This window comes from Miniopterus schreibersii (assembly GCF_964146895.1).
Source record: "Miniopterus schreibersii genome assembly, chromosome: 15".
NCBI classification, from domain to species: Eukaryota; Metazoa; Chordata; class Mammalia; order Chiroptera; family Miniopteridae; genus Miniopterus; species Miniopterus schreibersii.
Window position 1 is genome coordinate 49,851,389 of NC_138115.1, and position 25,936 is coordinate 49,877,324.

At 55.3% G+C, this 25,936-nt stretch overlaps 1 protein-coding gene across 5 annotated transcripts; it reads right to left on the reverse strand.

Moving 5' to 3' along the window:
- On the reverse strand, positions 1-25,607 carry PFKFB4 (6-phosphofructo-2-kinase/fructose-2,6-biphosphatase 4). Of its 5 annotated transcripts, none has more exons than XM_081160608.1 (14): positions 21,923-22,103; positions 16,156-16,272; positions 15,900-15,996; positions 13,273-13,339; positions 10,829-10,903; positions 10,390-10,446; positions 9,591-9,712; positions 8,614-8,821; positions 7,918-8,064; positions 6,828-6,932; positions 5,465-5,594; positions 5,303-5,365; positions 4,345-4,409; positions 1-3,262 (listed from the first exon to the last, which is right to left on the reverse strand). In XM_081160608.1, the coding sequence occupies exons 1-14, from the start codon at positions 22,017-22,019 to the stop codon at positions 3,203-3,205; spliced, it is 1,410 nt and encodes a 469-aa protein (XP_081016734.1). In that variant the 5' UTR covers positions 22,020-22,103; the 3' UTR covers positions 1-3,202. The 5 variants fall into 5 exon arrangements, with proteins under 5 accessions (XP_081016734.1, XP_081016735.1, XP_081016736.1 ...); XM_081160609.1 differs by lacking the exon at positions 21,923-22,103 and adding an exon at positions 25,486-25,607 and having other exon boundaries at positions 1,234-3,262; XM_081160611.1 differs by having other exon boundaries at positions 1,246-3,262; positions 4,225-4,409; positions 21,923-22,099.
- Positions 25,608-25,936: the final 329 nt, after the last annotated feature.

Here is a 25,936-nt window from a genome sequence, read left to right on the forward strand (position 1 = left end):
CAGGTGATAATTATATTTTACTTTATTTATTAACATATAATGTATAATTATCATAAATAGAACTCAAATGTTGCTGAAACTAATTTCTTTACATTTCATTCAATCTAAATATCTTCTGATCCTAATGGCCATTATTCCTAGCAACCCAAAATGCTACAAAATTCTTCAATGTAACAACATATAATCACTTTTTTAAATTTTATTTTTAATTTTAGAGAGGAGAAAGAGAGAGAGAAGCACTGATCAGTTGCCTCCCAAACGTGACCTGGCCGGGGATCAAACCTGAAACCTGGGCATGTGCCCTGACTGGGATTCGAACCCACCACCTTTCAGTGTACAGGACAATGCTCCAACCACCTGGGCCGCACTGGCTAGGGCTAACTGCTCTTCCTAGGTTCTGGTAGAACACTGGACCCAAAGAAAAATCCTGATAGTTATGTTTTATTCCTTCTGCTATTGCTTTGCTGCTAAAAATCTTCAACACCTTCTTCAAAAAGTGCTAAAGCCTCCAAGGAGGTCAGGGGTCCACCCCAGGAACTCAGTTCTGGGACCCAGGATGAGGAACACTGAGCTGTCCCCAACCTCACCTACCAGGAAGACAGTCATAGCTGCTAGCCCTGGAGCCCCAGGATTTGTCATCCAGTGTGACCCAGCGGGGCAAGGCAGAGTCATGGCTGTTGGCAACCCTGAACCACCCACCCTCTGTGGCAGCCCAGCCACAGCCACCCTCTGCCCTGACATCCTGGGAGAGGCCCGGGTGGGCACCCGCCATGTCATGTAAACGGAGGAGCACCCCTGCAACCTGCCCTCCTAACAGCCCAGACCCAGGGCAGGAAGTGTAGGAAGTCCAATGAAATTCTGAGGCACGGGAAGGGGAAAACCCTGCCCCTTGTCACCATTTTGCCAGCCCAGAGGGAGGTGCCAAAACAGAACTGGCCAACATTCCCCCACCCGTAGCGTCATGCAGTCCCTCCATCCTTGAGACAGACCCTGTGTTCCCCTCCCCAAGGATGGCAACATTTGAGACATTTCCAGGGGCCCTAGACCCCCCATCCCCCACATCTGCCTCTTGCTTAGGGGTGAGGGCCCAGGGCTCACTCCAGGGAAAGGCAGTTTTCTTTTGAGAGGGTAGGTCTTGGGGCGGGAGCTGGACCAAGGATCCCAACACAGACCTGTGAGAGAGACCACAGCATGGGGGTCCACAGAGCTGGCCACAAAATACCACCTTACATTAGGGTCTTTTTAAAAAGTATTTATTGCAAAGAGTGCTGGACACAGTGTGATGTGTGGCCGAGATCCCACACAACCCCTTCCAGGGCGAGCAGAAAACACCCACAACACAACACATCGACTGTCATGGCTGAACCCTGGCAGCTGCCAGGTGGTGGTCCGTGCAGAGACTAGTCTGGGCAGAGGTGGGAGGGGCTGCCCAAGCCCACACTGTGACCCACTTCCCTCTGCCCTAGCTCAGTCTTTGGGACACACCCAGGTCCAACAGCCCTGACTGCCCTCTGGACAGAAGCAAAAGGCCTCACTGGTCTTGCCTCAGCCAGCCTGAGGTCCTGGAAAGGTGGTGACATCCTGATGTACGGGCCACTAACCAAAGGGACCACTATGGCTAAAGTAAATATGTCCAGGTGACCAAAAGTCACCCAAACTCCAGTGGACACAGAAGCAAAGGCTGGAGTCCCCATCCCAAAGGCTGTGGCATGGTCCTCTGGCCCCAGGGCTCTGACGGGAAGTGAGTTCAGGAGGATCCTGCCCTGGCCTCACCAGGACATCTGTCCACAGCTGCTGCAGCACACAGTGAGACCTCCAGCCAGGGCCAGGGCCAGGGCCAGGGCCAGGGCCAGGGCCAGGGCCAGGGCCAGGGCCAGACTTCCCTCAGGGGCAGGTGGCCATGCAGGCTGCAAAGCCCTGGGGACTGGGAAAGGCGGGCTGTTCTTCTGGCACAGCCTAGGAAAGGTGGCAGGTATGAAGCGGCTGGGGATTCTGGGGCCTGACTTCAGCAAGGTCCACCCATGGACAGCAGTCATCCAACGACAAAGCCAGACACTTTCTCAGCCAGCTCCTAACTTGTTGGCCAGTTGGCCGAGCTCTAAAATGAAGCCAGACCTGCTGCCTGGCTGGCCTCTCTGGGCCCAAAAGAACTCAGGGGCATGACAAATGGCAGACTCCCCGAGGTCATTTTCAACAGGCTCCTGTGCACGTGAATCAAAAGCTGTGACACGTCCGGGGAAATCCCCCTGGACAGGCTGCCTTCAGGTCCTGACCTCCCCCTGCTCAGGCCCACAGGTGGAGGTCAACCAAAGCCGGGGCAGGCTTCACAGGACCACACAAGCTCTTTTGAATCCCACACAGCAAATGCATGTCCCCGCCCCGGTGTCCACTCCTGTGTGGACACAGGCAGCCATGGTGGCAGGCAGGGAGGGGGTAGAAGGGACGGCAGCTTCTCCCTGAGTCTCGGGCAGGTGGGCTGGGAAGGTGACTCATACACCCGCCCTGCTTTCCCTGGTTTCACTGAGAGAGTCGAGGGGAAGGGTCAGCCTTGGCCACTGGCTCCCAAAGTACTCCAGTGTATGGGACCGGGAAGGGCGACCGCAGGTGCTGGCTCCCTGCGATTTCTGCACAGCGCATTGTGCTGATGCGAGCCTGCTGCTCGGGAGAGGGGCCTGGCCGGTCCGGTGTCTGCAGCGGCCAAAGCTCTTCAGTCCCCGCAGGGCAGCGGAATGCGGGAGCCCATGAAGACCTTGCCTCTCTTGCCTCTGGCTCCAGAAATGGCCACAGACAGGCCAGCAGAATGCCTGCAGGGGTCCCCAGGCCAACCCCAGGCAGCTTGGCCATGGTGGGAGGATCCCGTTTCACATTTTAGGGGTTTATACATCATGAAGCCATGCCGACAGTGAGCAAGAACACCTGGAAGCTACCAGAGAAGGGCCAGGTGCTGGAAATTTCTCACCAGCCCAGAGCAGGGGCAGTCTGGCTGAATAACTTCTAGCTGCAGGTTGGGCACCAGGTACAAAGGACCCCAGAGCTATCAACAGGAAATAGGCAGCCTGGGGTGGGGGGTTCTGGGTACCACCAGCCACACATGGCCATGGCGGAGTTCCTGCATGGTGACTGTCTCACGGACCGAGGGGGTCTGGCACAACCTTGTCTGCAGAGACCAATACCTGCCCGGAGGTCACAGTGGATGACAGGGTCATTGGTGAGCAGGGACTGTGACGAGGGCTTCCTCTGGAGGCCTCGAGATGTCTACATTCTGCACAAAAATAAAAACACAGGACATTCACCCTGAGGCCTGAACACACAGGCTCCCGCTGTCCTGCTGTCTGCTCTCCACGCTGCTGTGGGTGTCTGGGCTCATGTTCTCACTCCCAGGAGCCCAGCTGCAGGACTCTGGACCCCGACCTTCCCCCAGAGCAAGGGACTCAAGAGCCTCTGGACGCATGGCTGGTGGAAAAACACAGGAACAGAAGTGGGGGCTGAGGATGCCTCTGGTCCCCGCTTGCTCCTTGCTCCTTGAGGGCAGGGCCAGCACAAAGGATGCCAGACTGGGCTTGGACCAGAAGAAGCTCAGGGCAAATGGGTGAGAGGCGTGTACGGTGACAGCGGCTTTGGGAAGACACACCCACACATCTCTGCCCGAGGGGCTCAAGCCAGGAGGCTGCCCAGGGCCCAAAAACCCCACTGAGGGTGGCGGCAGGTCCAGGAGCCTTCTTGCTGCAGGAGACTGTGGGAAAAGGGCTTGGAAGGGGCGGTCTGCTCTTGGTCATATGGGGGAGGTAACCAGTGTGACAGAGGGCCCCACACAGGCACAGACAGTGGTTCTGGGAAACACTCTGAGGAGCTTCTATCTTAAGGCGCTGGGAGAACACAGGGTGGCGAACTGAACTGCTCTTCTGCAGGAAAACCCCTGCCCCATGCCGAGGCCCCCTCAGCATCTGCACAGCCCTTTCCTCAACAAAACACACGAGTTTTATTTTTAGAGGTGCTTGAGTTAGAAAAGGTGCTCAGGAGGCCTGGGTTGCTGGGCGAGAATGGAAGACTCCTCACCGGCCCCCCTGTAGGCCTCCAGCCTCTTCTTCCCCAGCTGGGACCCCTCCTTGGTTCAGACCTCTGCTGAGCCAGCCACATCCGGCTCAGGTGCTTCCTAGCTTGGTGGCCCAGCTCCAGGGATTTCCCCACCCCAAGGGCAGCGCCACATCCAGACCACGGCCTCACCCTGCAGACAGGAGAGCAGCCTGGGGGAGAAGTCAAGCTCAGTCTGGCAGGAGCCCCAGCTGGGTCTGGCCCTGGACATCTGGGGACCTGCTGCCACCCCAGCAGTGACCCTGTTGGTACCTGAGGCCTGTCCCGGTGCGTGTTCACAGCCACCACGTTCAGGAATATGGACTCTACTTTACAACCTGCCAAAGGAAGATCAAATCCATTTTCCTCCTGAAAGGCAGCTGGAGCCACAGAGGGCAGAACCTTCTCAGGAGGAGGTGGGGGGACTGTGGACAGAGCAGGCTTCTCAGCCTCGCCCACATCCGCCCACCCTGGGCAGCTCTGGGGGCCCCAGTGAGGAAGGACGAGGCACCTTGTCAGGTGCCTGCTTATCAAATGCCACTGCCCAGCGCAGCCTCGAAGGAGCCCAGACACAGTGAGGGCCGCACTGAGGACCAGGGCTGTCTACCTCGGGGGCTGAGGGTGGTCTAAGGAGCAACAGGCCTGGCTCGGCATGGAGTCATGACACTCAGCCTTCAGGGCCCCAACCACTCACGCCCAGCCCTGTCACACACACAGGTTCAGGTGCTCAGTGCAGTGGGGACCAGGGGATGAACACACACTGCAATGGCATCAGCTGCGACGGAGCTGTGCTCATCCTTGGAGAGCACCACCTGAGACGCCTGGTCCCTGTGTTGAAGGTGACGCACCCAGACGCGGGAGCTCATCAGGGAGCTGCCTGAAGTCTCCGCTGGCACAGCCCCAGGCAGAGGCGGGACTCTAACCACGCTGCAACCAGAATGTTGTAAGGTCCTGGTCTTGGAGGCCATGGGCTTTGAGAGGGGTTTGGAAAAACCAGTGGAAAAGCTCTTCATGAGGGTGGGTGATAGTTAAGGAGGATCACTGGGGAGGCTTCCTGTGGCCACAGAAATATTCGAAACCCAAAAATTTAAAAGCAAATTGGGAAAGGTAGAGGTGTGGAGGGAGGACAGGTGAGCTCCCAATGGGATTTTCAAGGCGTCTGCGGAAAATCTGGGAGCCTGTGGACAGCCAGGGTCCAGAAACCAGGTCAGAATGCAGGGAGCTTGCTCACCGTACGCCACCGGGGTCAGCTTCAGCACGGTGTGCAGAGGACACTTGAGGTAGGGCAGCTGTTCTGTGAACACAGACAGGAAGGTTGGCACACTGGGGACGCCTGGGTCACAGTCCCCCTCTCTCTCACACCCCGTCCCCCCAGCCCGGGGCAGGGCCGCACCTGCCGCCTTGTCCAGGAAGTAGGCCAGGAGGCAGCGCATCACCGCCTGGTGGCAGATGACCAGCACGTTCTCCTGCCGCTCCAGCTCCATGATGACAGGCTCAAGTCGCTGCACCAGGTCCTCGTAGGACTGCAAGGGCAAGCGGGAAGGGTGCCTCAGGCTGGCTCCAGGGGCAGGGATGAGCCAGCCTGGGTATTGGGCCACCCCCTCCCTGTGCTGGAGGCTGTGGCTAGGTCTCCTCCAGTCTCACTCCTGAGGGCACGGGGTTGGGCAGCTCAGTGCTGGGGCCTGCCACCCCCAGGACTGTGACAGTGACAGGTCACCTTGAGAGGGAAGCTGGGGGGGTCAGTGAGGGTTGGCAGTCTGGGAAAGGGATCACCTCCCCCAGCCCAGGGCCAGGTCCCGATAGGATAGAGAGGGCACGGCTGGGCCTTAGGCTGCCATCCCAAGGGGCCACCTCTGTGCCCATCCAAAGGGGCCTTTGCTGAGCCCTCAGCTACTGGAATTCTCATGCTGGCAACTGATGACACGGAAAAGGCTCACTCCCAGCTCACAGCGGATGGGAGTGAACAGAAGGAGCTGTGGGGGCAGGGGGAATAGACCCCCAAACTTCCAGAGCATGGCCTGTGAGGAACACCTGAGGTCTCAGGAATGATCCTCAGCTCTCGCAGTCGGCCTGCCCATTCCCCCCATGAGGAGATGCCGGAGCCCTTGGGCCAACCCCTGTGCCCAGTAGGTTTGGAGATTCCTCCAGGAGGCCAAGCCCTGGTGGGGAAGGGGATGCATCCATCCTTCTTTGCACACAATGAGTGGTCCTTCAAAAAAGGCCTCCCCCACTTTGACCTGGGAGCAATACCAGCAGTTGGGGGACATCCTAAATTGGTTCTGGGGTAACTGATTTCCCTACTAGCTGCCGGACCCCTATACTCTTCAGGTTGCGCAGCCATCCGCTCTGTCTCTTTTCACTGCTATCTGGGCAGGTTCTAAATCTGAGCCCCGACTCACAGCGATATGGGGAATAGCTAATGCTGTCCAGAGTCTGGGGACAGGACAGCATGAGGACCTGTGAGCTGGGCATGGGGTCACCCTGTGACACCCCTGGGAAGCGGGAAGGCAAAGTGAGGGGCAGTAGGGAGCAGGGATCCAACGGGAGTCAGGGTCGGGAGTCCTGTGCACTGTCCCTCCACTACCGAGGGAGGGGACTGCACCCTGAGCCACGGGAAGCGGTAGAGATGACACGTGCATTCAGCCTGGCCAGGCCCCCTGCTACCCCACAGAGCCCCATAGGGCCCTCTGCCGCAACAAGCAGTCCTCCCAGGCAGGCAGCAGATATCTGAGACTAAGCCCCCAAATCCCACCTACCTCCCCCTTGGGGTACCGGTACCGGTACTTGTCCTGGTCCCGCAGGGCAAACTCCAGTGGATAATGGTCCTGGATCTCCTCATAGGTCATTTCCTCACAGACGCCCTAGGGAGACACCTCGGTCACCACGCCTCCCATGCCAGGCCGGGGGATCAGCCATCCCAAACCACTCCTCTGCCAGCGAGCCCAGCAAAATGTGTCACCTGCCCAGTGGCCATCCTTCAGAGGCTCAAGCCACAGAGAGGACATGCCCAGAGACAGGAGGAAGCAATAAACACCCTTAATAAAAAGCTGCTGGTCTCTGCCTTTGTTCTAAACAAAGCCTTGGAGCAAAGTTGTCTATTTAAAGGAAAGATAAAGCCCAGCTGGCTCAGTGGTTGAGCATCGACCTAGGATCCAGGAGATAACAGTTCGATTCCCAGTCAGGGCACATGCCCAGGTTGCAGGATTGATTCTCAGCAGGGGGCGTGCAGGAGGCAGCCGGTCAATGACTCTCTCATTGACGTTTCTGCCTCCCCTTCTCCCTTCCTCTCTCTGAAATCAATAAAAATATGTATTTTTCTAAAACTGGACAAAAAACAACCACCGTTTTTAGACGCTAGACAACAGGCAGAGCAAGACTACAGCCTGTATCCAGAACAGACTACATCTGGAACGCCTAAAAATCAGTAAGAAAAAGGCAGACAATCCAATGGGGGGGAAAAGACCAAAAGACCTCACAAAAGATATCAAATGCCAATAAACAGTAAAAAACTGTCATGATTAAAACTGTGGTACTGGTGCATGAACAGATACACATCATATGCAAAAAGTTAAAATAAAAGCAGGTAAAAGAAACAAACAGGACAAGGACCGCTGGGTGGTTAGAGGTGAGTTAACCCGGGAGAGAGCATATTCATATTTAAGGCTTATGTCAGAATAAATTCTGGTTGGTCTAGACAGTTAAATGCAGGGAGAGAGGGAGAAATCAAAACCCTAAACTACAAAGAAAAGTTAGGGAGCGAGCTGTCCCTGCCCCTCGGCACTGTCACCCTGGCTGAGGGCAGCTGTGCCCAGGCAGCGGGGCCGTGGACGGAAGGGCGGTCATTACCGCATCGATCTCATTGAGGACCTTCCACTGCTCGTAAGGCACACCCAGGGCCTCCGCTGTCTGGATTGTCCTCTTCATTTGGCTTGTCCAGACCTTCAGGTCCTTGATGTTCTGATCACTGATGAACTGGGCCAGGCTCTTGGCAAACTGAAACACATCACAAGCGAATTCAGACCCCACAGTCACAGGGCCCCCAAGGTCATGCTCAGCCTCACAGAACACGTGAACCACCCACCGAGTAACAGCCACACCCATACCCACAAGTGCTGTCCTTGTGCATCCTTCCCAGACCCCAAGTGTAGTTCCAGCTGTGGTTCATGAGGGTCAATGCCATTGCCCCCGAACCCCCGACCATGTGTTCCAGGCTGTATGACCTCCCCACTAAGGCCTCAACATCTCCCCTAGACTATGGTATAGCCATCGGCTACACTGCAGGGACTCGGGTCAATCCCAGAATGTCATGCCTCTCCAAGGTGACAGATCAGATGGAAGCCACAGATCCAGGCATCAGCTTGGTGCTTGGTAACCTTCCCTACATGATGGGAACATTCTAGACTGAATGAAGGTCATCCATCTTGATGATTATATATTAGCTATGAGAGCTGGAGCCCAACCCCGACGCGCGTGCGCACACACACACACATACACACCCAGAGCCACCCAGAGGTACCAATGCACAGGCACACACACACTGACCTCCCTGCCCCGGGGAGATAGTCCTGGGTCCCCACCGATCCGGCCCTTGAGGTTCAGCTCGCTCTCCCCATGCCGGCAGAGGTAGATGGAGCGGGGGGTGACATGGATGTTCATGAGGTAATACACAATGCGGCTCTGGATGTGGTCGGCCACACGGTTCACCACGTAGCTCTGCCCCACGTCCATGATCTTGATGTAGGACAGGTCCCTTTCCAGAGAGAAGGTAGAGAGGGGCCTGTGAGTGTGACCAGGGCCCTCGAGGGCACATCCTGCCAGCCACAGGAGCTGGCCACAGACCCTTGCATCTCTGACCACCAGGCTTGATGTCACCACACAGGACCGTCAGCTGGTGTGCAAGTGATGGGGTGAGGTGGGAGCAACAAGACATGCGTGACACAAACCCTGGGAGGTACTCAACACTCTTGGGCCCAAAAGGTGACATCCAAAGTGAGGGGCCAGTCATGCCACACTGACGTTCACCACTGCTCTGTGTCCCCAGACCCTTCTTGCCTGCCTCTGAGCTCCCAATGCACTGTCTGTAAGGTGAATGAGAGTTTTTTCCAGGACTGATCTAGGAGCAGCTAGCAAATGCTCTTCCCCTCCACTCTGCCTGGTCAGCCATCTGTGGACCTGGCCTCTCCTTCCCTGGAGCCCAGCCCAGGTCATCGACATGCAGAGTGGCTGCCACGCCCCACAGCAGGCAGCAGACAGGTGGGAGGAGAAGCACAGGCCGAAGGTGCTTGTGGCAGCAGCTAATACACCCCGCTCAGCCACTTTCCCTGCTCTGGACCTGTGCAGCTGGGCAGCTTGGAGAGCATGCTCACCTGTTTACACCTGTGGGGGGGGAGGGCAGCAGGTGGTAAAGGTGGGGTTTCTCAGGCCTTGTGCTGGGGTTCAGCCCAGAGCCCTCTGTCTGTTCTCACTGTCCGGACCGTGGGACCTTGGTCTAGGTTCAGAGGTGACATGCAGATGCTTACCTGTCCAGGTCTTCATCCAGAGACTCATACGAATTCTCATAGCACTCGATGCGCCTCATGAAATCTTCCGTGGCCTCATCGCTATCACGGTTGACATAGTCAGGGCTGCCCAGTTTCACTTGCTGTGGAGCCAGGCACAGAGCAAGGCCACGTCAGGGCTGGAGGCCAGACAGGGCCAGAGACCAAGGAGAATGCTGAGGGGGCGTGGGGGTGGGGGCGAGGCTGGGCTAGAGGCCAACTGGGTCTGGTCCCATTAGGAAGAGTCCAGTGGCTTCCTGGCTTAGCACACTGGTGCTAAGAGAGTATTACTGGGCATCCTGAGGTTGGAGCCCCTCCTTTTTGTGGGACGGGGGGAGGGAAGCCAGAGGGACAAGAGGCCTGGAAGACCCTCCCCACCTGAACTATCTCCCCAAACCCAGATGTTCATTCCTTGGATAAAGAGGGAGTAGGGGAGAGGAGGCCAGTCTCTTTCTTTCTCAAAATGTAAGTATCCCCTAACCCCCATCCAGGGGCTACAGCTTCTCTACCATCGCCCCGGGGACTATGAGGGGGAAGGAAGAAGGGGAAGCAGACTAAATGCCTGACCGCCACAAAGTCCCCCAACATGAGTGGCCCTGGGTGGGGGTGGGGGTCTAGGCTCCCCTAACCGGCATTCTACTGTCTCCCACCCCCCACCCCAAGGTCAGAAAGACCAAATTAAGGCCGGCCCAGGAACAAGCCCAAACATGGAGAGGGACCTAATTTACACATGCCACCTTGGTTGTGTTACCGTCCCAACAAGGTCAGATGCACCACTCACCACGATGTTAGCAGCTATGACCTCGGGATCCACACAGATGGACTCAACGAAAAAGGTCTGCAGCAAGGGCCAGGGTGGGCAGGAGGGAAGGGACCACAGACACATTTAGGGCTTTGGGCCTGGCTCCACAGAGCTCCCTACCCGGCTGAGGGCCAAACTGAGCAGTTGAGGAACTGAGGGCCCAAGGCCCTTCTTCTGGGGTTGGGGGCAGGGTCTAGAAGCATGGAACCAAAGCAGGTGCCGCCTTATCCAGGGCTCTCCCCTGGTATCCCAGGAAAGAAGACCCCAGCTAGGGAGAAAAAAGCAGCTCCTCTCATGCCAAATCCACTTGGAACAGAACTGTCTGATGCCCTGCCCCCATCAGGAAGCCGTGAAAGGGGCCTTGGAGGGCCCAAACCTGCCACAGCCCAACCAAGGACTTGAGCCATTAAGGTCTCACCTTGTAGCCGTTCTGTTCCCCAAAATTAAAGATGGTTGCTCTCCGTTCTCGGGTGGTATTTGTTGCATCAAAAACCTAGAACCAAATGGGGGTTAACTCGGCCTCTGGCCCTGGAGAAGGTAGGAGGCCACCCGACAGCTTCAGTACAGAGACTGGATTTCTCACTGGGACTAGCTGCTGCCCGGGCCACCCGCCTGGCCAGGCTCCTTCAGACACCAAGGAAGCTGGAGGGAGTGAGTGTGCTTTGCTCCCGCAGGGCTGCAAACCCTTGGCGCTGAGGAATACACTCAGCACTGCTTGCATACAGCAGGCTCTCAGTTCATGTTTGACCAACAGGACTTCCCATGAAACCAGTTGAATCTGGAGAACTGAACCCATGTTTATCACCACTCGATCCTGAGACCCCAGTAAAATGGGGACAGAGGGATAAAGGAACAGGGGAGGCCCGGCCGGTGCGGCTCAGCGGTTGAGCATCAGCCTAGGATCCAGAAGGATCGCGGTTCAATTCCCAGTCAGGGCACATGCCCAGTTGCGGGCTTGAGACCCCGATCAATGACTCTCATCATTGATGTTTCTATCTCTCTACCTCTCCCTTCCTCCCTCTGAAATGAATAAAAAAATATATATCTTTTTTAAAAAAAGAACAGGGGAGGAGAGCAGAGAAGAAGGGAGATGTCAACAAGGTTTTGTAAGACAGACACATGGTGACTGACTCCGAAAAACAGAGAAAACAAGCCCTCTCTGACCACAGCACACCTGCTTGTGCAGAATCGGGTTGGTGAAGAACAGGGACACGGTAGCTCTGACAAAAGGGGCAAGGAGGTGGAGAAATGGCAGGACTGGCGAGAGCCAGCAGAGCCCAAGTCCTGTCCCACCTCATCTGCCAGCTCTGGCCACCCGGGGATGCTCTTGGGGCACCTGGGGCCTACCCGGGCACCCTCAGGGGCAGCCCACACACCCACACATTCAAGCAGCTTTCTGAACATCACTTTTTCAAAAGGGCACTCAACCAGGGCTCACTGGACACTCCAGAAAAATCTCTAACGTGAAAAGCAGAGGCTCAATCAAACAATAAAAGGAGCTTTGAGAAAATAAAGACCGAGCACGGAAAAGAAGGAAATGTCGAGAAACTAAGTATCTAAAGAGAGATACAGAAAACTCTAATAACCGCAAAATAAGAAGAGGTTCTAAAAAACACACAGAAAACAAGAAATTTAAAATATGGAAATTAAAACATGAGCACAGAAATTTTTTTAAAATTTCAACCAAATATTTGTAAGACACTGTTGAGAAAGTCTCCCTGAAAGTAGGACAAAAAAAGAAAATAAGGAAAAAAAGGTAAAATCGAGGATCAAACGTAGTGTGCAGCTACCAGGAGTTCTAGAAAAAGAAGTTCTGAAAATCAGAGTGGAGTGAGGAATCACTTCTCAGAAAGTGGCAGGTTTATCGAAGTAATGATATATGACAATTTCTCTGACCTGCTGGAGAGTTACCTGAAAAGGGCCCTGGACCCAGCATGATAGAGGAGATAAGACTCACCACATGATGCATCACCTTGAAGACCTTACAGGCCTCCTCAGAGGAATGGTAATGAGAAGCCCCCAGCCAATATTGTGGAAATTCTAAAGGGAAAGTACTTCCCAACTAGAATTCTATACCCAACCATCAAATATAAGGATAAAAGTAAACATTTCTAGACATGCAAGATCTTGTGAAATTTATTTCCCAAGTACTTTTCTCAGAAAGCTACTAGAGGATGTGCTCCAGCAAAACAAGTTAGTAAACCAAGGAAAAGGAAGACAACAGACCCAAGAGTGGGGCATTCAAGTCAGGAGGAGAAGGGAATTCCCAGGGAGACAAATGTGCCACAGACCTAGAAGACAACTGATCCAGATGGAGCCAGGAGACACAGCTCTCCAGAAGGCACATCTCCAAGAAGAAAAAGTAAAGGAAAAACAATTTCTGTGTTTGACTGCACAGGGGTGGGGTAGGGCCTTTCTCCCAGACACCTACGCTCAGCCTTACTTGTCCCACTCCTTCCATCTGACTAGAGCAGCCAACTCACAGGTGGAATTTCCTTACCCAGGATTCAACTGGTTGCTGGGAAAGCCACTAAATGCTGGGCAGGATTCTCCTGACACCAGGAGAAATTATATTTGCTAAAGACTTAGGTAACATGCTCTCTCTAACCTGTGAGATGGCCAATAATGTGAGCACTCAGAGGAAAGTCTTACAGAGTCGAAGACAACCACAAGCCCAAAGAGAAATTCCTAGCCCACATCCAGCTTCTGGCTTCCTCCTGCACAATGGCTGCAGACTTTCTCCCAGGGGCTGGCCCCAGGAGCATCCCAGCCACACACACCCTACCTTTCCCTCTAGAGGTCTGATGAGCAAAGGGGTGGATGTGTGTATGCTCCCACATGTCACCAGGGTATCACACTCACCGCCACATGTCCCCCCTCCTCACTAAGGAACTGCCGGACATCACGGAGAGCTGCCAGGGCACACTGCCTTCAGGGGAGAAAACACAGGGTCAGCCAGCATCCAACCTTGGCGGCAGGAGGGCAGTAGATCAGGGACATATCCTACCCCAGACAGGAGAGGGGAGTAGGCTGGAGATTGACTTGAGCTCTGTAAAAACTCTTGGACAATGATAGCTGGAGAGCTCCCAGTTTGGTGAACACACGGAGGTGCTGGGAGGGTGATGCGCCCTGAGAGGGCATAGAAGCTCCACACCCTACCCCCTGCCTTGCCTGAGCATCTCTTCCATTTGGCTGTTCCTGAGTTGTATCCTTTACAATAAACCAGTAAACATAACTAAAGTCTGTTCCTGAGCTCTGGAGCAGGAGGCTATGGAAACCCCCGATTTATATAGAGGGTCAGTCGGAAGTACAGGTGGCTCCCCAGGGGCTTGTGATTGGTGTTTACAGTGGTCAGTCTAGTGGGGATATGCACATGTGCATACACATGGGGTGTGTATACATGCTTTCATGTGTTATTTGCATATATGTGAGTGCTTGGTATGTATTTATGCATGTAAACATGCATGCATATAGAGTGAGCACAAGTGTGTACATGCCCACACCTGTGCCAGGAGATATGCAAGTGTATGTGTATGCATGTGTGTGCAGCCACCTTCATGGGTTGTGTGTGACCGTAGCAGCCTAAGAATACTATCCTTCCGAAGACATGCTTGCAAGGCTGGTCCTTGACAGCTCCCTACACTGATTTAAAAAAAAATTTTCCTTAAATAATAAGAGTGGTTCACTGTGTCTGGACAGTTTATACAAACAATGTGGTTTATACTAAGCACTGCTTTCCTTTTGGGATTCTGGGATTCTGGTACATACTAGGTACAGGGTGTCTACGTGCCCAGCCCCTGATAAAACCCTGTACACGGTGTCTGTGATGAGCTTCCCTAAGGAAACACTTCACATGTGTTGTCTCAGTTCATGCTGGCGGAATTAAGTGTACCCTGTTTGAGTCCAGGGCAGAGGACTCTTGGAAGCCTAGTTTCCTCTGGACTTCAACCAGGTCTTTTCCCTTTGCTGACGCTGCTTTTCATCATTTTGCTGTAATAAACCTTAGCCAGCAGCATGGTCACATGCTGAGATCCTAGCAAATCACTGAACCAGGGGTGGTCTTGGGGACCCCCTATACCATGTCTGAGTGTGCCTGCATGTGTATGTCTACATGGGTGAGCACGAGTGTGCCTCTGTGTGTGCATATGATGAATGCAGGTGTGTATGTACATGTCCTTGAGTGCTGTGTGATCTTGACTGCATATGTATGAGTGGTCTGAGTATTTATTTGTGTAGCTATCCACATGTTTGCACACACACATGTATAGTGTGACTGTGTGCACATGGGTGTATATGTGTGTATATGAACCTATGTGTACCCATGGAATGTATGAAATAACTTGTTATCTTGTGTGAGACTTCTGGCCGCAGTTTCCTCATCTGTAAAATGGGGGGAGGGAGACAATGGGCATCATATACCCAGCACACAGTAGTTCAATATCAGTCCCCTCCCTTTGTCTGGGTCGCTATCACCAGAGGGTCCAACCTTGAATTTTACCCACAATTTTACCACAGAGGCCTGAATGTCAGACTCTCCTTCCCTTCCCTTCCTGGTTCAGCAGCCTGGCCCAACCCATTGACCGAAAAGCAAAGACCCACAGTGGGGAGCTCCTGCCACCTGGTGGCAAGAGAGAGAGCTGGCTGCCTAATGTCCAGACCCAGGTAGCTTCTGGCCTGGGGCTGTGCTTGACTTGAGGAGGTTAGTAGAGCTGGGCCAACCTCTGCTCAATTCCCTACCACAATGGCTGGGCAAGGGTAAGGAAGCTTCTTGATCTCTCAGCTGACGCCTGCCAAGAAGAGCATCGCATAACTGCACAGCTCCTCAGACTACCAGCTGGTGCTCAGCTTCTCTGGAGAAAAGACTCAGTTCAGGTGGTATCATATGCAAATTTCCATCTCATAAATAACAGCAGGACTGTGAAGTCACACAGCACTTCAAAGTTAAGCCAAGGTCTATCCACACATGCCAAGCACATGCTAACCACCCCCCAAATGCACAGGAGGGGACTTATCCTGGGACAAGGGAAGAAAGGCCCCAGTTCGGGACCTGATCCTTCTGGCTTTGTGAGGTGCCAGGAGGTAGTCCACTCCTACTCTGCCCCATCCCTGAGGCCTGTGCCCCTGCACCCACTTGGGCTTCCCTCCCAACCAAAGGTCATCCCATGGAAGGCAGCCTTGACCTTCACTGGCTAAGCCTCCACCACCTCCCTGAGGTCCTGTCCTCCCCTGCTATAGGATGTCCTGGCCAGGGGGGACTGGGCAGGGCTAGACACCAAGAAACCACACACCCTCTCCCCTTGTCCCCAAACCCATCATATCCCCAACCCCACCACACCTGAGAGGTCAACAGAGCAGCCCTGTCTCAGCCCATCCAGGCAGGGCAAGGCCAAGGCTCGGAAGCAGCTCTGTTATTACCAGCCACTGGGCTCCAGAGTCTCCAGGGCCCTCTCTGTAAACACACACACACACACACACACACACTCACTCACTTTCTGATTTTCAGGCCCTCTTCGTTGTCTGGAAGGAAAAACTCGAAAGATTTATACGTCTTGACCATGTCCCGGCGATACTGACCAACGTTGAATTCTGGGGGAAAGGAAAGACTCAGTTTTCACACAACAGCAACTCTCCCAACTCCTGCCCTTGACCCACCCCAGGCCCTGCTGCAGTCTAGTCTTCTCTCGCCTCCTCCCCCTTCCCCATACAGCCCCAATGCCTGCTTGGAAAGCTGAGGCCAGGTCTCACCCCGCGTGGGGACGCCAATCCAGTTCAGGTAGCGAGTGAGCTTTTTTGAGATGTAGGTCTTGCCCCTGGCAGGAAGGCCCACCATGACAATTAGCGTTGGGCAGTTGGTCATGCAAACTGAAAGGCAAGGGGCAGAAGTCAGACAAGGGTCAGAAGCCCTCCCGATGTGCCCCTCCCTGTCTGCAGGTTCCTCAGCCTCAGGGCACAGGACTGGCATCAGATATGCTTTCCAAGCCTCCTCACATCATACAGCTCCTGAGCACCACCAGACCCTGATCTCAAGCCACTGCTGGCATGCCCGTATGGGGGTCCAGGGAAATTCACCCCAACGTGTGTCTCTGAGGTATGCAGATTGTTCTGAGCTAAAGATAACTTTAGCCACAGACTCAAGAGAATCTTCTGCCCAACCCCCCTTAATTACCAAGAAGAATTTGAATTAGAAGCCTTGCCCATAAGCCTTTATCAGAGATAACTTCTTTCAACCTCTCCATAGGGCAGGGCAAACTTCTGTTTACTGAAGGTCTGCTCTTCTTATCTTCCTGCAATGACTCTGGGAAGCTCCAAGGTGCATCACCTCCCCCTAGCTCAGGAGGTCTTACATACCTCAATTCCCCTTACTGTCTCTGAACCACTCATGTGGGCAGGGTTCCCACATGTATGTGTGTATATATTTAATTTGGTTACTTTGTCTTGCTAATCTGCATCACGGCTATTTGATTATTAGACCAGCCAGACGACCCTTGAGGGTAGAGGAAAGTTTCTTCCTTCACTACACCCCCATTTCTCAGGCTGCTGGGCTCCAGCAGACGCAGTGGGATCTTGCCAGCCCTTGTCCTGCTGTGCATCACCAGATATAAAGCTGAACCTGGCACGCCCCTGGCTAAACACCGCTTGGGAGTTCCTAAGGGCAAACAGGGCAGAGCCAGGACCCAGCCAGGTATTCAACAACCTGCCTGCCATCTAGGAATCCAATGGGCGTTCTGCATTCCTGCTCGCACAGTACCACTGCTAACCCTTCCCAGGGTTAATTTCTCTTCACTGTCCAAAGCCCAGCTCAAACACTGCTTCTTCCACAAGACCTTCCTCCAAGGTACCTCCATACCTACCTGGTGCACTCTTCCCCTCAAACCTGGTCACCTCACCAAGGAGTCTGATCCCCGACTCACCACTAGGAGTAAAAGCAGCCCTGGAGTGTCTGAGCCATTAAGGATCCTGGGGTCTAGCACAGAGTTGGTGCTCAGGAATTATGGGCAGGAGGGAGGAGGGAAACATCTCGAAACCCAACAGGGTGAGGGCTTCAAGGGGCTGAGACCAGAGACAAAGGCCGATGTCCATAAGGGTGGTTCCTCTGATAGCCCACCCCCGCCATCCCATGAGCCACCAGGTCAGTGTGCCAATCAGAGAAGCTGAAGGCGGGAAGGGTCTGGACAGAGCCCCTCCAATTCCCTAGCCCAACAGGACAGACACCAAAGCAGCAGAATTGCCAGCCTCATGTGCCCCAGCTCAGCTCTCAGTGGGGTCTCACCTCAGAAGCCTCAGGAAGCTTCCCTTTCATCGTCCTCAGGAACTGGACCAGGTGAAGCCACAGCAGACAGATGGCCAGATGGGGGGACCTGTCAGTGCCCTTCTTTTGCCCCCATGGCTCAGCAAGTGCCTTTACCTGGTAGCCCTCCTTAGACAGCCTGCCAGGCCCCACCCCTCAGGCTGAAGCACCGTGGCCCCAGGGTGGGGGTCAGCCCTGCCTGGGGGTCAAGAGTTAGAGAGGCCTGGGTTCCCATCTTGACTCTGTCCTCAGCTGTAAGAGGAGATGACAATCCCTCAGGGAGGTCTAGCGCTCTCTCCATGTAAAAGCGCTTCTTCCAGGAAGCTGTGCCCTCTGCAGGCCCCTGGCAGCACCCAGGCTAAGGACACAGCCGTACCTCAGCACTGACTGCTCTTGGAACTTAGAGTGCAGAAGCACTTCTGTCCCCAGGACAGCCCGGCAGAGACGTAAGGGGCCCTACTTGCCAGTGGGGACTTGTGCATGACCTTTGGACAAATGTGACACAAATAGTGAGCCCCAGTGGAGGGCAGGAGGGAATCCCACAGAGCAGACAGTGAGCAAGAGTGAGAAAACTTGCAGAAAAACCTCAGCATTGGCTAAGGTGAGAGAAAAACAAGTTAGGCAAGGCCCTGTGCCACCCATGATGGGGCCTGGCTGTTTGCACAATTCCTGGCCGGCTGGCTGGGGCTCTCAAGCACTAGCGGGGCAACGCATTGCTACTAACCAGGGCAGTGCATCGCTACTAACCATGGGGGGAACCTGCACCCATCCTGCTCCCTGTGATGAGACTACCCCTTCCCACTGCCCCCTGGAGGGTTCTTCCACCACCTCGGGACTAGGGTCCTGCACCCTCTCTTCACGTCTATCTTCCCAGAGATAACCTGCCTCCTCCCATGGTGTTTGCTATCAGCATCCCCTCGCCCCGTGCACAGCCACGGTGGGCAGAAAGGGCAGCAAATCCAGGCTGGGTGCAAAACAAGAGCAATAAATTACCTATTACCTCTGTTCCTCAAGATAAGCTTCCAAGGAAATGACCCAAAGGAAAAATCAAAGTACAAGTGCATTCACAACAGCTCTGCTTCCAACAGCAAAACACTGGGAAATCCCAGCAGTGCAGAAGTTGAAAACTAAGGCCCACGTGGGGGGCACACAACTGAGCCAGGACACAGATCATGTGGACCCGGCGAGTGGGGGCATGCAGCTCTGGGCCCTCAAGGAACCCGACATTGAGCAACAGGATAGCAAGACACGCTGTTCAGGACATTGGGTACGTGCGGAAGGAAATCTGAAGACATATCACTCAGCTTCCCTTTCCTGTTCATTTGTTCAAGACCATGGGAGCCCTAGCAGGCAAGAAGCCTGTGACAAGCCTGGTGCTGGATAGTGACCACTTTCTGGTGGTGCCACCACAGGGACAGCCACAAGTCCCTGAAGTGGGTTCCAGAACAGATTCCTGAACTGCACCTGCTCTACTCCCCTGGGCCAGGTGGGGGAAGGAAGAGCTCCTGAAAATAAAGCAACATGGCATCTGTCCTGTTCAGAGGGGACAGAAAGTCAGCTCTCCTATTGTCCCGGACACACCTCAGTCATGTCCATGCCCAGGAAGTCTTGCCACCTTTTGGCTAAGAAAAGCCATCAGTTATACTGTCCTTTCTGCCATGCTCCGAGTCCCCTCTTCATTCCTGCCTCACCTGCCCCAAAGTCGGGTCTGAGCCGGGTCAATGATGAGAGAGGTAACAGCTTCTGGATCTCAGGTGTGGCTCTGAATTTTATCAAAAGGAGGAAGAACTGATAATGAAGAGTGGGGGTGAAGGATGCTCAGGGCATCCCGCAGCCAGTCTCTGGGGCCCATAGGAGCTGGGGACTAGACCTCAGAGACAAGCTGCCGCACAGCACAGACCAGCCGTGAGCCCTGTGTCCTCTTCTCTACAAACGGCTGTGATCAAGTCAACTTCTACCCGCCACTCACCCTCAGGTCTTCACCTGTCCTCATGGCTCCCACCTAGTCATAAGCCCACTTTGCAGAGGGTAAGATGATGCACGAATGCCGGCTCTGGGAACCGGAGGTGCTGCACCTACAGGTTCCATGTTCACTCACTGCTGAGTCACTCTCTGCTGTGAACTCTGAGACCCTAACCTGAAGCCCAAACCCCCACAAATCTGCATGTCTTATCTTTGGCCTCAATGAGTGCTACCTACCTTTTCCTCCAGGAAGCACCACCGGTGCTGGGCCAGCCCACCATCCGACCCAATGCAACACCCTGGGGCAGTATAATGGCATGAGCCCCTCTGCTCAAGCCAGAGCCTTATTTTATTTTATTTATTTATTTTTTAAAATATATATCTTTATTGATTTCAGAGAGAGGAAGGGAGAGGGAGAGAGAGAGTTGAAACATCAATGAGTCGTCATTGATCAGCTGCCTCCTGCACACCCCCGAATGGGGTTCGAGTCCACAACCCGGGCATGTGCCCTAACCGGGAATCAAACCTCAATCTCCTGGATCCTAGGTCCATGCTCAACCGCTGAGCCACGCCTGGCCAGGCCCAGAGCCATATTTTAATCAGACTCGGAGCTTGGAGAAACACAGACCCTGCCCAAGGGGCTGTGAGCCCTAGGCTTGTCTCCTCCCCACCTGCAGTGGGGGTTAGCTCAGAGGTGATGCTTCAATCCCTAGCTTTAAGGTATCGAGAAGAAAGAGTGGTGAAATTATAAAATGGCCAGCTACCCCTTCTTGAGTACCTACACGTTAAGCTCACAGCAGCTTCATGGAGCAGGATAATGACAGTCTCCTTCCACAGATGAGGAACCCGACGCCTAGAGGATTAGATTCTTGCCCAAAGTCACAACTGAGCCAAGATGTGGCTTGAGTGTTCCTGCTTCCAAAGTCCAGGTTCTTACTCCTTCCCCTTTATGTAAGAACATCAGCTGCCTCCTAGTTAGAACAACAGAGCCCCAACAGACTGGCTAGAAGCACAGAAGGAAGGGGCCTTGGCCTCCACACCTCAGGAAAAGTCTGGGTACCTGGGAACAAGGGCATGACCATAGCCCCTGAGGACTCAGAGCACTGACTGGAAAGCCATGGGCCCAGAACTAAAAGCATGATCACAGGCTCAGTGCCCCACCAGGACCTCTATCTCAGTTAAAGCCACGGCCACCCCCTGCCATGACCCACAGTGTGGTAAGAGATACCCACACCCCTCCCCCAGGACTCACATCAGGTCGAAGCCAAGGCCCTCAGGCTGGCCTCCAAGCAGGACAAGCACAGAGCACTCTCCCCTCCCTTATCATGCCCAAGCAGAGGTCAGGAGTGCAAAGAGACCCTTGTCCATAACCCAATCTCCTGATCTCCCTTTCCATATCTGTACCAGGGGTTGGACTAGATGTTCTCTGAGGTCCTTGCCAACTTGCAAATTCATCACAATGTTTCAGTTATTCCTAAAACAATCTTTATTTTCCTTCCTAATGACAAAGGTTGCAGACTCATTTAAGGACAAGTAGAAAGTCAAGGTAGTTAAACACCCAAGGCCCAGCATAGGTGAGCCCCTTAACAATTTCATGAATTTCAGCCTGTCTCCTAGATTTCACCCTTAAATTTTACTACTTACCCACGACCCCGTGTAAATGCTTCCACACCCCTAGACACAAAGGCCCATATGGCACGGTGCCCTCACTGTCTCTATTCTGGTCAAATCCGCACTTCCCTGAAATTCCTCCCAAAATTCGGCTTCAGGCGAAGAGGTGAGTGATGAAGACCAAGGGGCGCGGGCGCCCTTGCTCCCACTGGAGGCTGGCCCACTCTCGGGCCTTTGAAAGTTCTGGGCTCAGAGAGGCCAAGCAGTTTCTCCAGGACCAACACAGCTCAGACCTGGTCCAACCCCCCGGCCCACGCACTGGCCAGCAGAGCGCGCGGGGCAGGGGCTCCAGGTCCTCCCTCGGCCTGAGGCGGTGGGGACACTGGAGTGCAAAGGGACTGGGGCCAGACCTAGCCCGGGAGGAGCCGGAGCTGAGCCGTCCTCACACACCTGTCTCCACGCCCCGCTCCGCTACACCTGTTCCCGGCCCGCCACCTGTTTCTGTCCCCCTTCCATCAGCCTCGGCAGCCTCGCGCGTCCCGGGCTCGCCAGCGGGTCCGGCCTCCTCTCCCGGAGAGACCACGACCCAGGCCGCCCCGTCCGCCCATCCCCGCGCGCCGCCCTCCCCGCTTCCCGCGGACCCCGCCTCACCGCGGCGCTGGCAGGCGTGCAGGGCGGGCCGCCCGTTGCTGTACGGCATCCAGATCTTCTTCAGGGGGTTTTGGGTCAATTCCCGCGGGGACGCCATCCCGGCGCCGGGAGGAGGCGGACTGCGCGGCTTCCGACACCTGGCAGCGGCGCCAGCTCGGGCCGCTCGAGGCCCCGCCCCTCGCCCCGCGAGCCCCGCGAGCCCCGCGCCCCAGGCCCCGCCCCGGAGCGCTAGGCTCCACCCCGGCTGGAGACGGCGCGGCCTCGGAGCGCGCACGCCCAGCTCGCCTCCCCGCGGGTGTCGGATGGCACGGCCGGCCCTCCCCCGGGACCCTGGGCGCGCATGCCCAGCTCCCCAGAAGTCCGAGCCTTGGGTGGTAGGGCCCCGCCTCGGGTGAGCGAGCCCAGCACACCCCCGGCCGCGCTGATGTGCCTCCGTCTCTCCGAGGCCTCGCTCGGGTGCAGTCGCGCCTGGCGCTCAGGGCACCGGGAGTCCCGCTCCTTACGCCGGTGACCGCAGGGCCCCCAGGAGGGAGGGGCTTAATGCCATGGGGCGGGGCCTAATGTGACCCGCGGGGCTTGATTGGTCAGGATCGGCCAGGGGTCTCTGCGTGGCTGTCATCACTGGCCTGACGCCTCGTCTGTCAACCCCGCTGCGCCCCGACCCTCTGGTCCGCTCCAAGTCCCGGGACTCTACCCTGCGCGCGGGAGCGACCAGCTCAACTACGCTGAAAACGCTCTTTTATCTTATGGACAGGGGCCCAGGACAAATTTCAAAATTGGTCGTGTTTCTCTCTTTGCCTTGGCTGCTGGGGAGCGCGCAAGCCCCAGCCTACCTGGAGCAAGTGAGCGGGGGACTTGCTGAAAATGCAATGTGCACGTCATCAGTCTTACAAGATTCTGGTATAGATGAAATGTGTCAGCCTGAAAAATCCACTCTATCTAAAGCACATTAATGTTATCATTTATTATATTGTTTGTCTACTGTCTCTAAAAATGCAGTGGAGGCAAGGGGCAAGGCAGAAATCGGGAAGTTCAGAAACTGCTGGGCCACTGTCCGGTCCTCTCAGCTCAGCCTCTCCAAGCTTTGGACTCTTTCTGCCCTGGGGCCCCTATTGACACTGCTCGAACCTATCACACTGCCCTCTAGTGATGTCCTCCACCATACCCCATGACAGGATCACTGGACCTCAAGTTCTCTCTGTCCAAAGTGTGCCCAGCCAAGAGCCAGATGTGGGGGGCAAAGAGGAAAAGGATCCACCCAGTATACACACTGCGGGTGCAGCACCCCCTACTTCTGCCCTCCTTGCCACACGCCTGCCTTGGGTTAGTTCTCCAAATTACCACCCAGCCCTTCAGCGCCTGGCAAGGATTCTTAAGATGACCCCTACAGATGGCTTGCCCACTTCCCAGGAAATGAAGGTTCAGGAGATCCACATGCTGGGAGCCCACGCAGACCCACCCTGAAACCAGCTCTAGCTGCCTTCCCTGGGGATGCCATGCCTCAGACAGATTTGGCCACTTCCTCCTTCACCCTCCCTCTGCAGTGTCCACACCCACCTCCCTCCACCTCATGCCCTGCAGCTCTGAGCATACCCGTGGGTGGTTCCTAATGAGCAGGATGCCCTTTGTGACCTCCCTCCTGCTACCTACCCCTCTAAAGTCACTCAATTCTGTTCCTCACACAGCCAGCCCTCCTTTCTGTCTCCTGGCCACTGCCAAGGTCATCCTGGGGCCACCTTGTCACCATATGCCCACACCCTATCCAATATCCAGAACTCACTGCAAAGGCTGCCTCCTCTAACATCCACAGACACCCAGCACCTGCCCATACTCTTCCCCAGCCCCCTTGGGATGTTAGTCTAAAGGCTTGGGGTAGGTGGTACCCAGGGCAGGGCAGGAGGCCAGGGCCATGCCCAGGAAGTCATCTCCACGCCCAGAGTATGGGCCTGACTTCCAAGAAAATTAAATAGCTAGCGCTCCAACTCCCACACTTCCCCAAACAGTCTGACCTGGGCTGACTCAGACATACCCTCCCAAGTCCCTATATCCAGTGGGAAGCCACAGGTCAACAGCCAGAGGAGCCTAGGGTCCCTCCCCAAGGCCAGGGTCCACTGCTCTGAGGATAGTTCCCATCTCCCCTCCCATGGCCCCATTTCTCAGGGAGGAAAGTGAGGAAGGGGAGCAGTGTCACAGAGCAGGATGGACTCAGCCCAACTGGCAGTCCTGCAAAACCTCATCTCCCACACCTCGCACTGTCACACTTCCCCCTCCACATCTGTGCTGGTTTGCTCCATTGAAATGCTCTCCTCGCTTTCTCACCCTCAGCGTCAGTAGGTGCCCTCACGACTTTTGCTCCCTGAGGGCCATCCCAAAGTAAGCCAGCTGTCCTGGCCCAGGAGTGGAAAGTGTGCTAGACATAGTGTGCACTCGTGTGTGAACATGTCCTGCTCAGTCTCTCCACTGTGATCCTGCCTCACCTGGCCCAGGTTGCCTCCCGTGGTCCCCTCTACACTGTCCACTGGACCTCCTCCCAGTGTCCCAGGCTACAAGTTGTGGGGTAGCCTCAATCCTCGATTCTCAAATTCTTCCATTCTATATCTGCTGGCCAGCCCTGGCGTAACCACCAAACCACCCTTTGCAGCATAAAGGCCCAGGGACCTCAGTGAATACCACATAGACCCACACGTCAATGCATGAGAGCATATGTGTGCACACAGCTACAAGTGCACACACGCTAACAAGCCCTGCACCCAGGCCTGCGCAGAGACATGCAGGCTGCAGTGGGCCTGCTGCTCTCTGCCACCTCCCTTCACCTTTATTCCTCTCCTCCTCTCCCCTCTGCTGCCACTGGGAGGCTTGAGGAGTTCCCAGGAGTTCCAGCTTCCACTGGCCAAGGATCATGCCGTGTCTCCCTGGGCCTAGAGCTCACAGAGGGTGTGAGGTTCCAACTTGGAGGCAAGGAGCAATGTGACCAAGTAGCCTGGGAACCCTGATCTGCACTTGCTGACTCCAACCTGGCACAGGGCACACAGTAAGTACTCAAAGTGACTTATGAGCAGAAAGGACTCAGGTTCATTACCAGAACAGAGCACAAAATAGGTGCTTGGTGCAGCTCAGGATGGGCACAAGGCCCACAGCAGGTGCCCTAGAAATGCTGGTTCAAGTGCTAAAGCCAAATCATATGAAAAATTCCCAAATGAGCCTCTGGACCTCCCCAAACTGGTGTTACCTCTGACGGGGGACCTGAACCAATGTGACCCCTTGGAGGCCAGCAAAGGGCCCAGGGGGAGGGCCTTGAGCAGCTCCAGCTGGCTGTCCCTCCCCCTGGGCTGGAGAAAGAAGCTATTTATAGTTCCCCCTAGGCCCAGCTCCCTCTCCCCTGGTAGGTTTCAGTGTTCCTGAACCACTCTTCCAGACCACTGACAGGCTGGTGCCCCTCAGAGCACCCCTATACCTGCATACCTGCAGAGACCCCTAACAACCTCATACACCTTCCAGCACCACCCTCACTGCTCCCAGATCATTTCCTAATCCCCCACCCTCTCCATGCCACCTGTGCCTACCCGGCCTGCTGCTCCTTGAGCCGGGGTCCGTCAGGAAGCTGCCACCTTCCGTGCCTCTGTCCATCCTGCAACCCAACTGGCCTGGGCTACCGCCCCCTGCAGCATGGAGTCCAGCAACCCCGCCCTCTGGCTCTGGAGAGTGGAGCCTGCCCCGTGGTCCCGCCCCTCCTGCACCGCCCTGGGCCCGCCCCCCACGGCTGCTTTCAACCGAGATCACCAGTGCCCCCACTCCAGGCAGCCACGCTCTCGCCAGTACTGCCTCTTTCCAGCCAGAGCTGTCCACACTGCCTAGTTCTGCCCTCGTCTGTAGCTGGAGTTGTCTACACAGCCCACAGTGCCTGCCCCATCCTCGACTGAGCGCCTCCTGCATGCCAGAGCCTTCATGTACACTTGTCACTCAGTTTTCACAAGACACTTGGTGGCATCACTGTTTTACAGATGAGGAAACAGG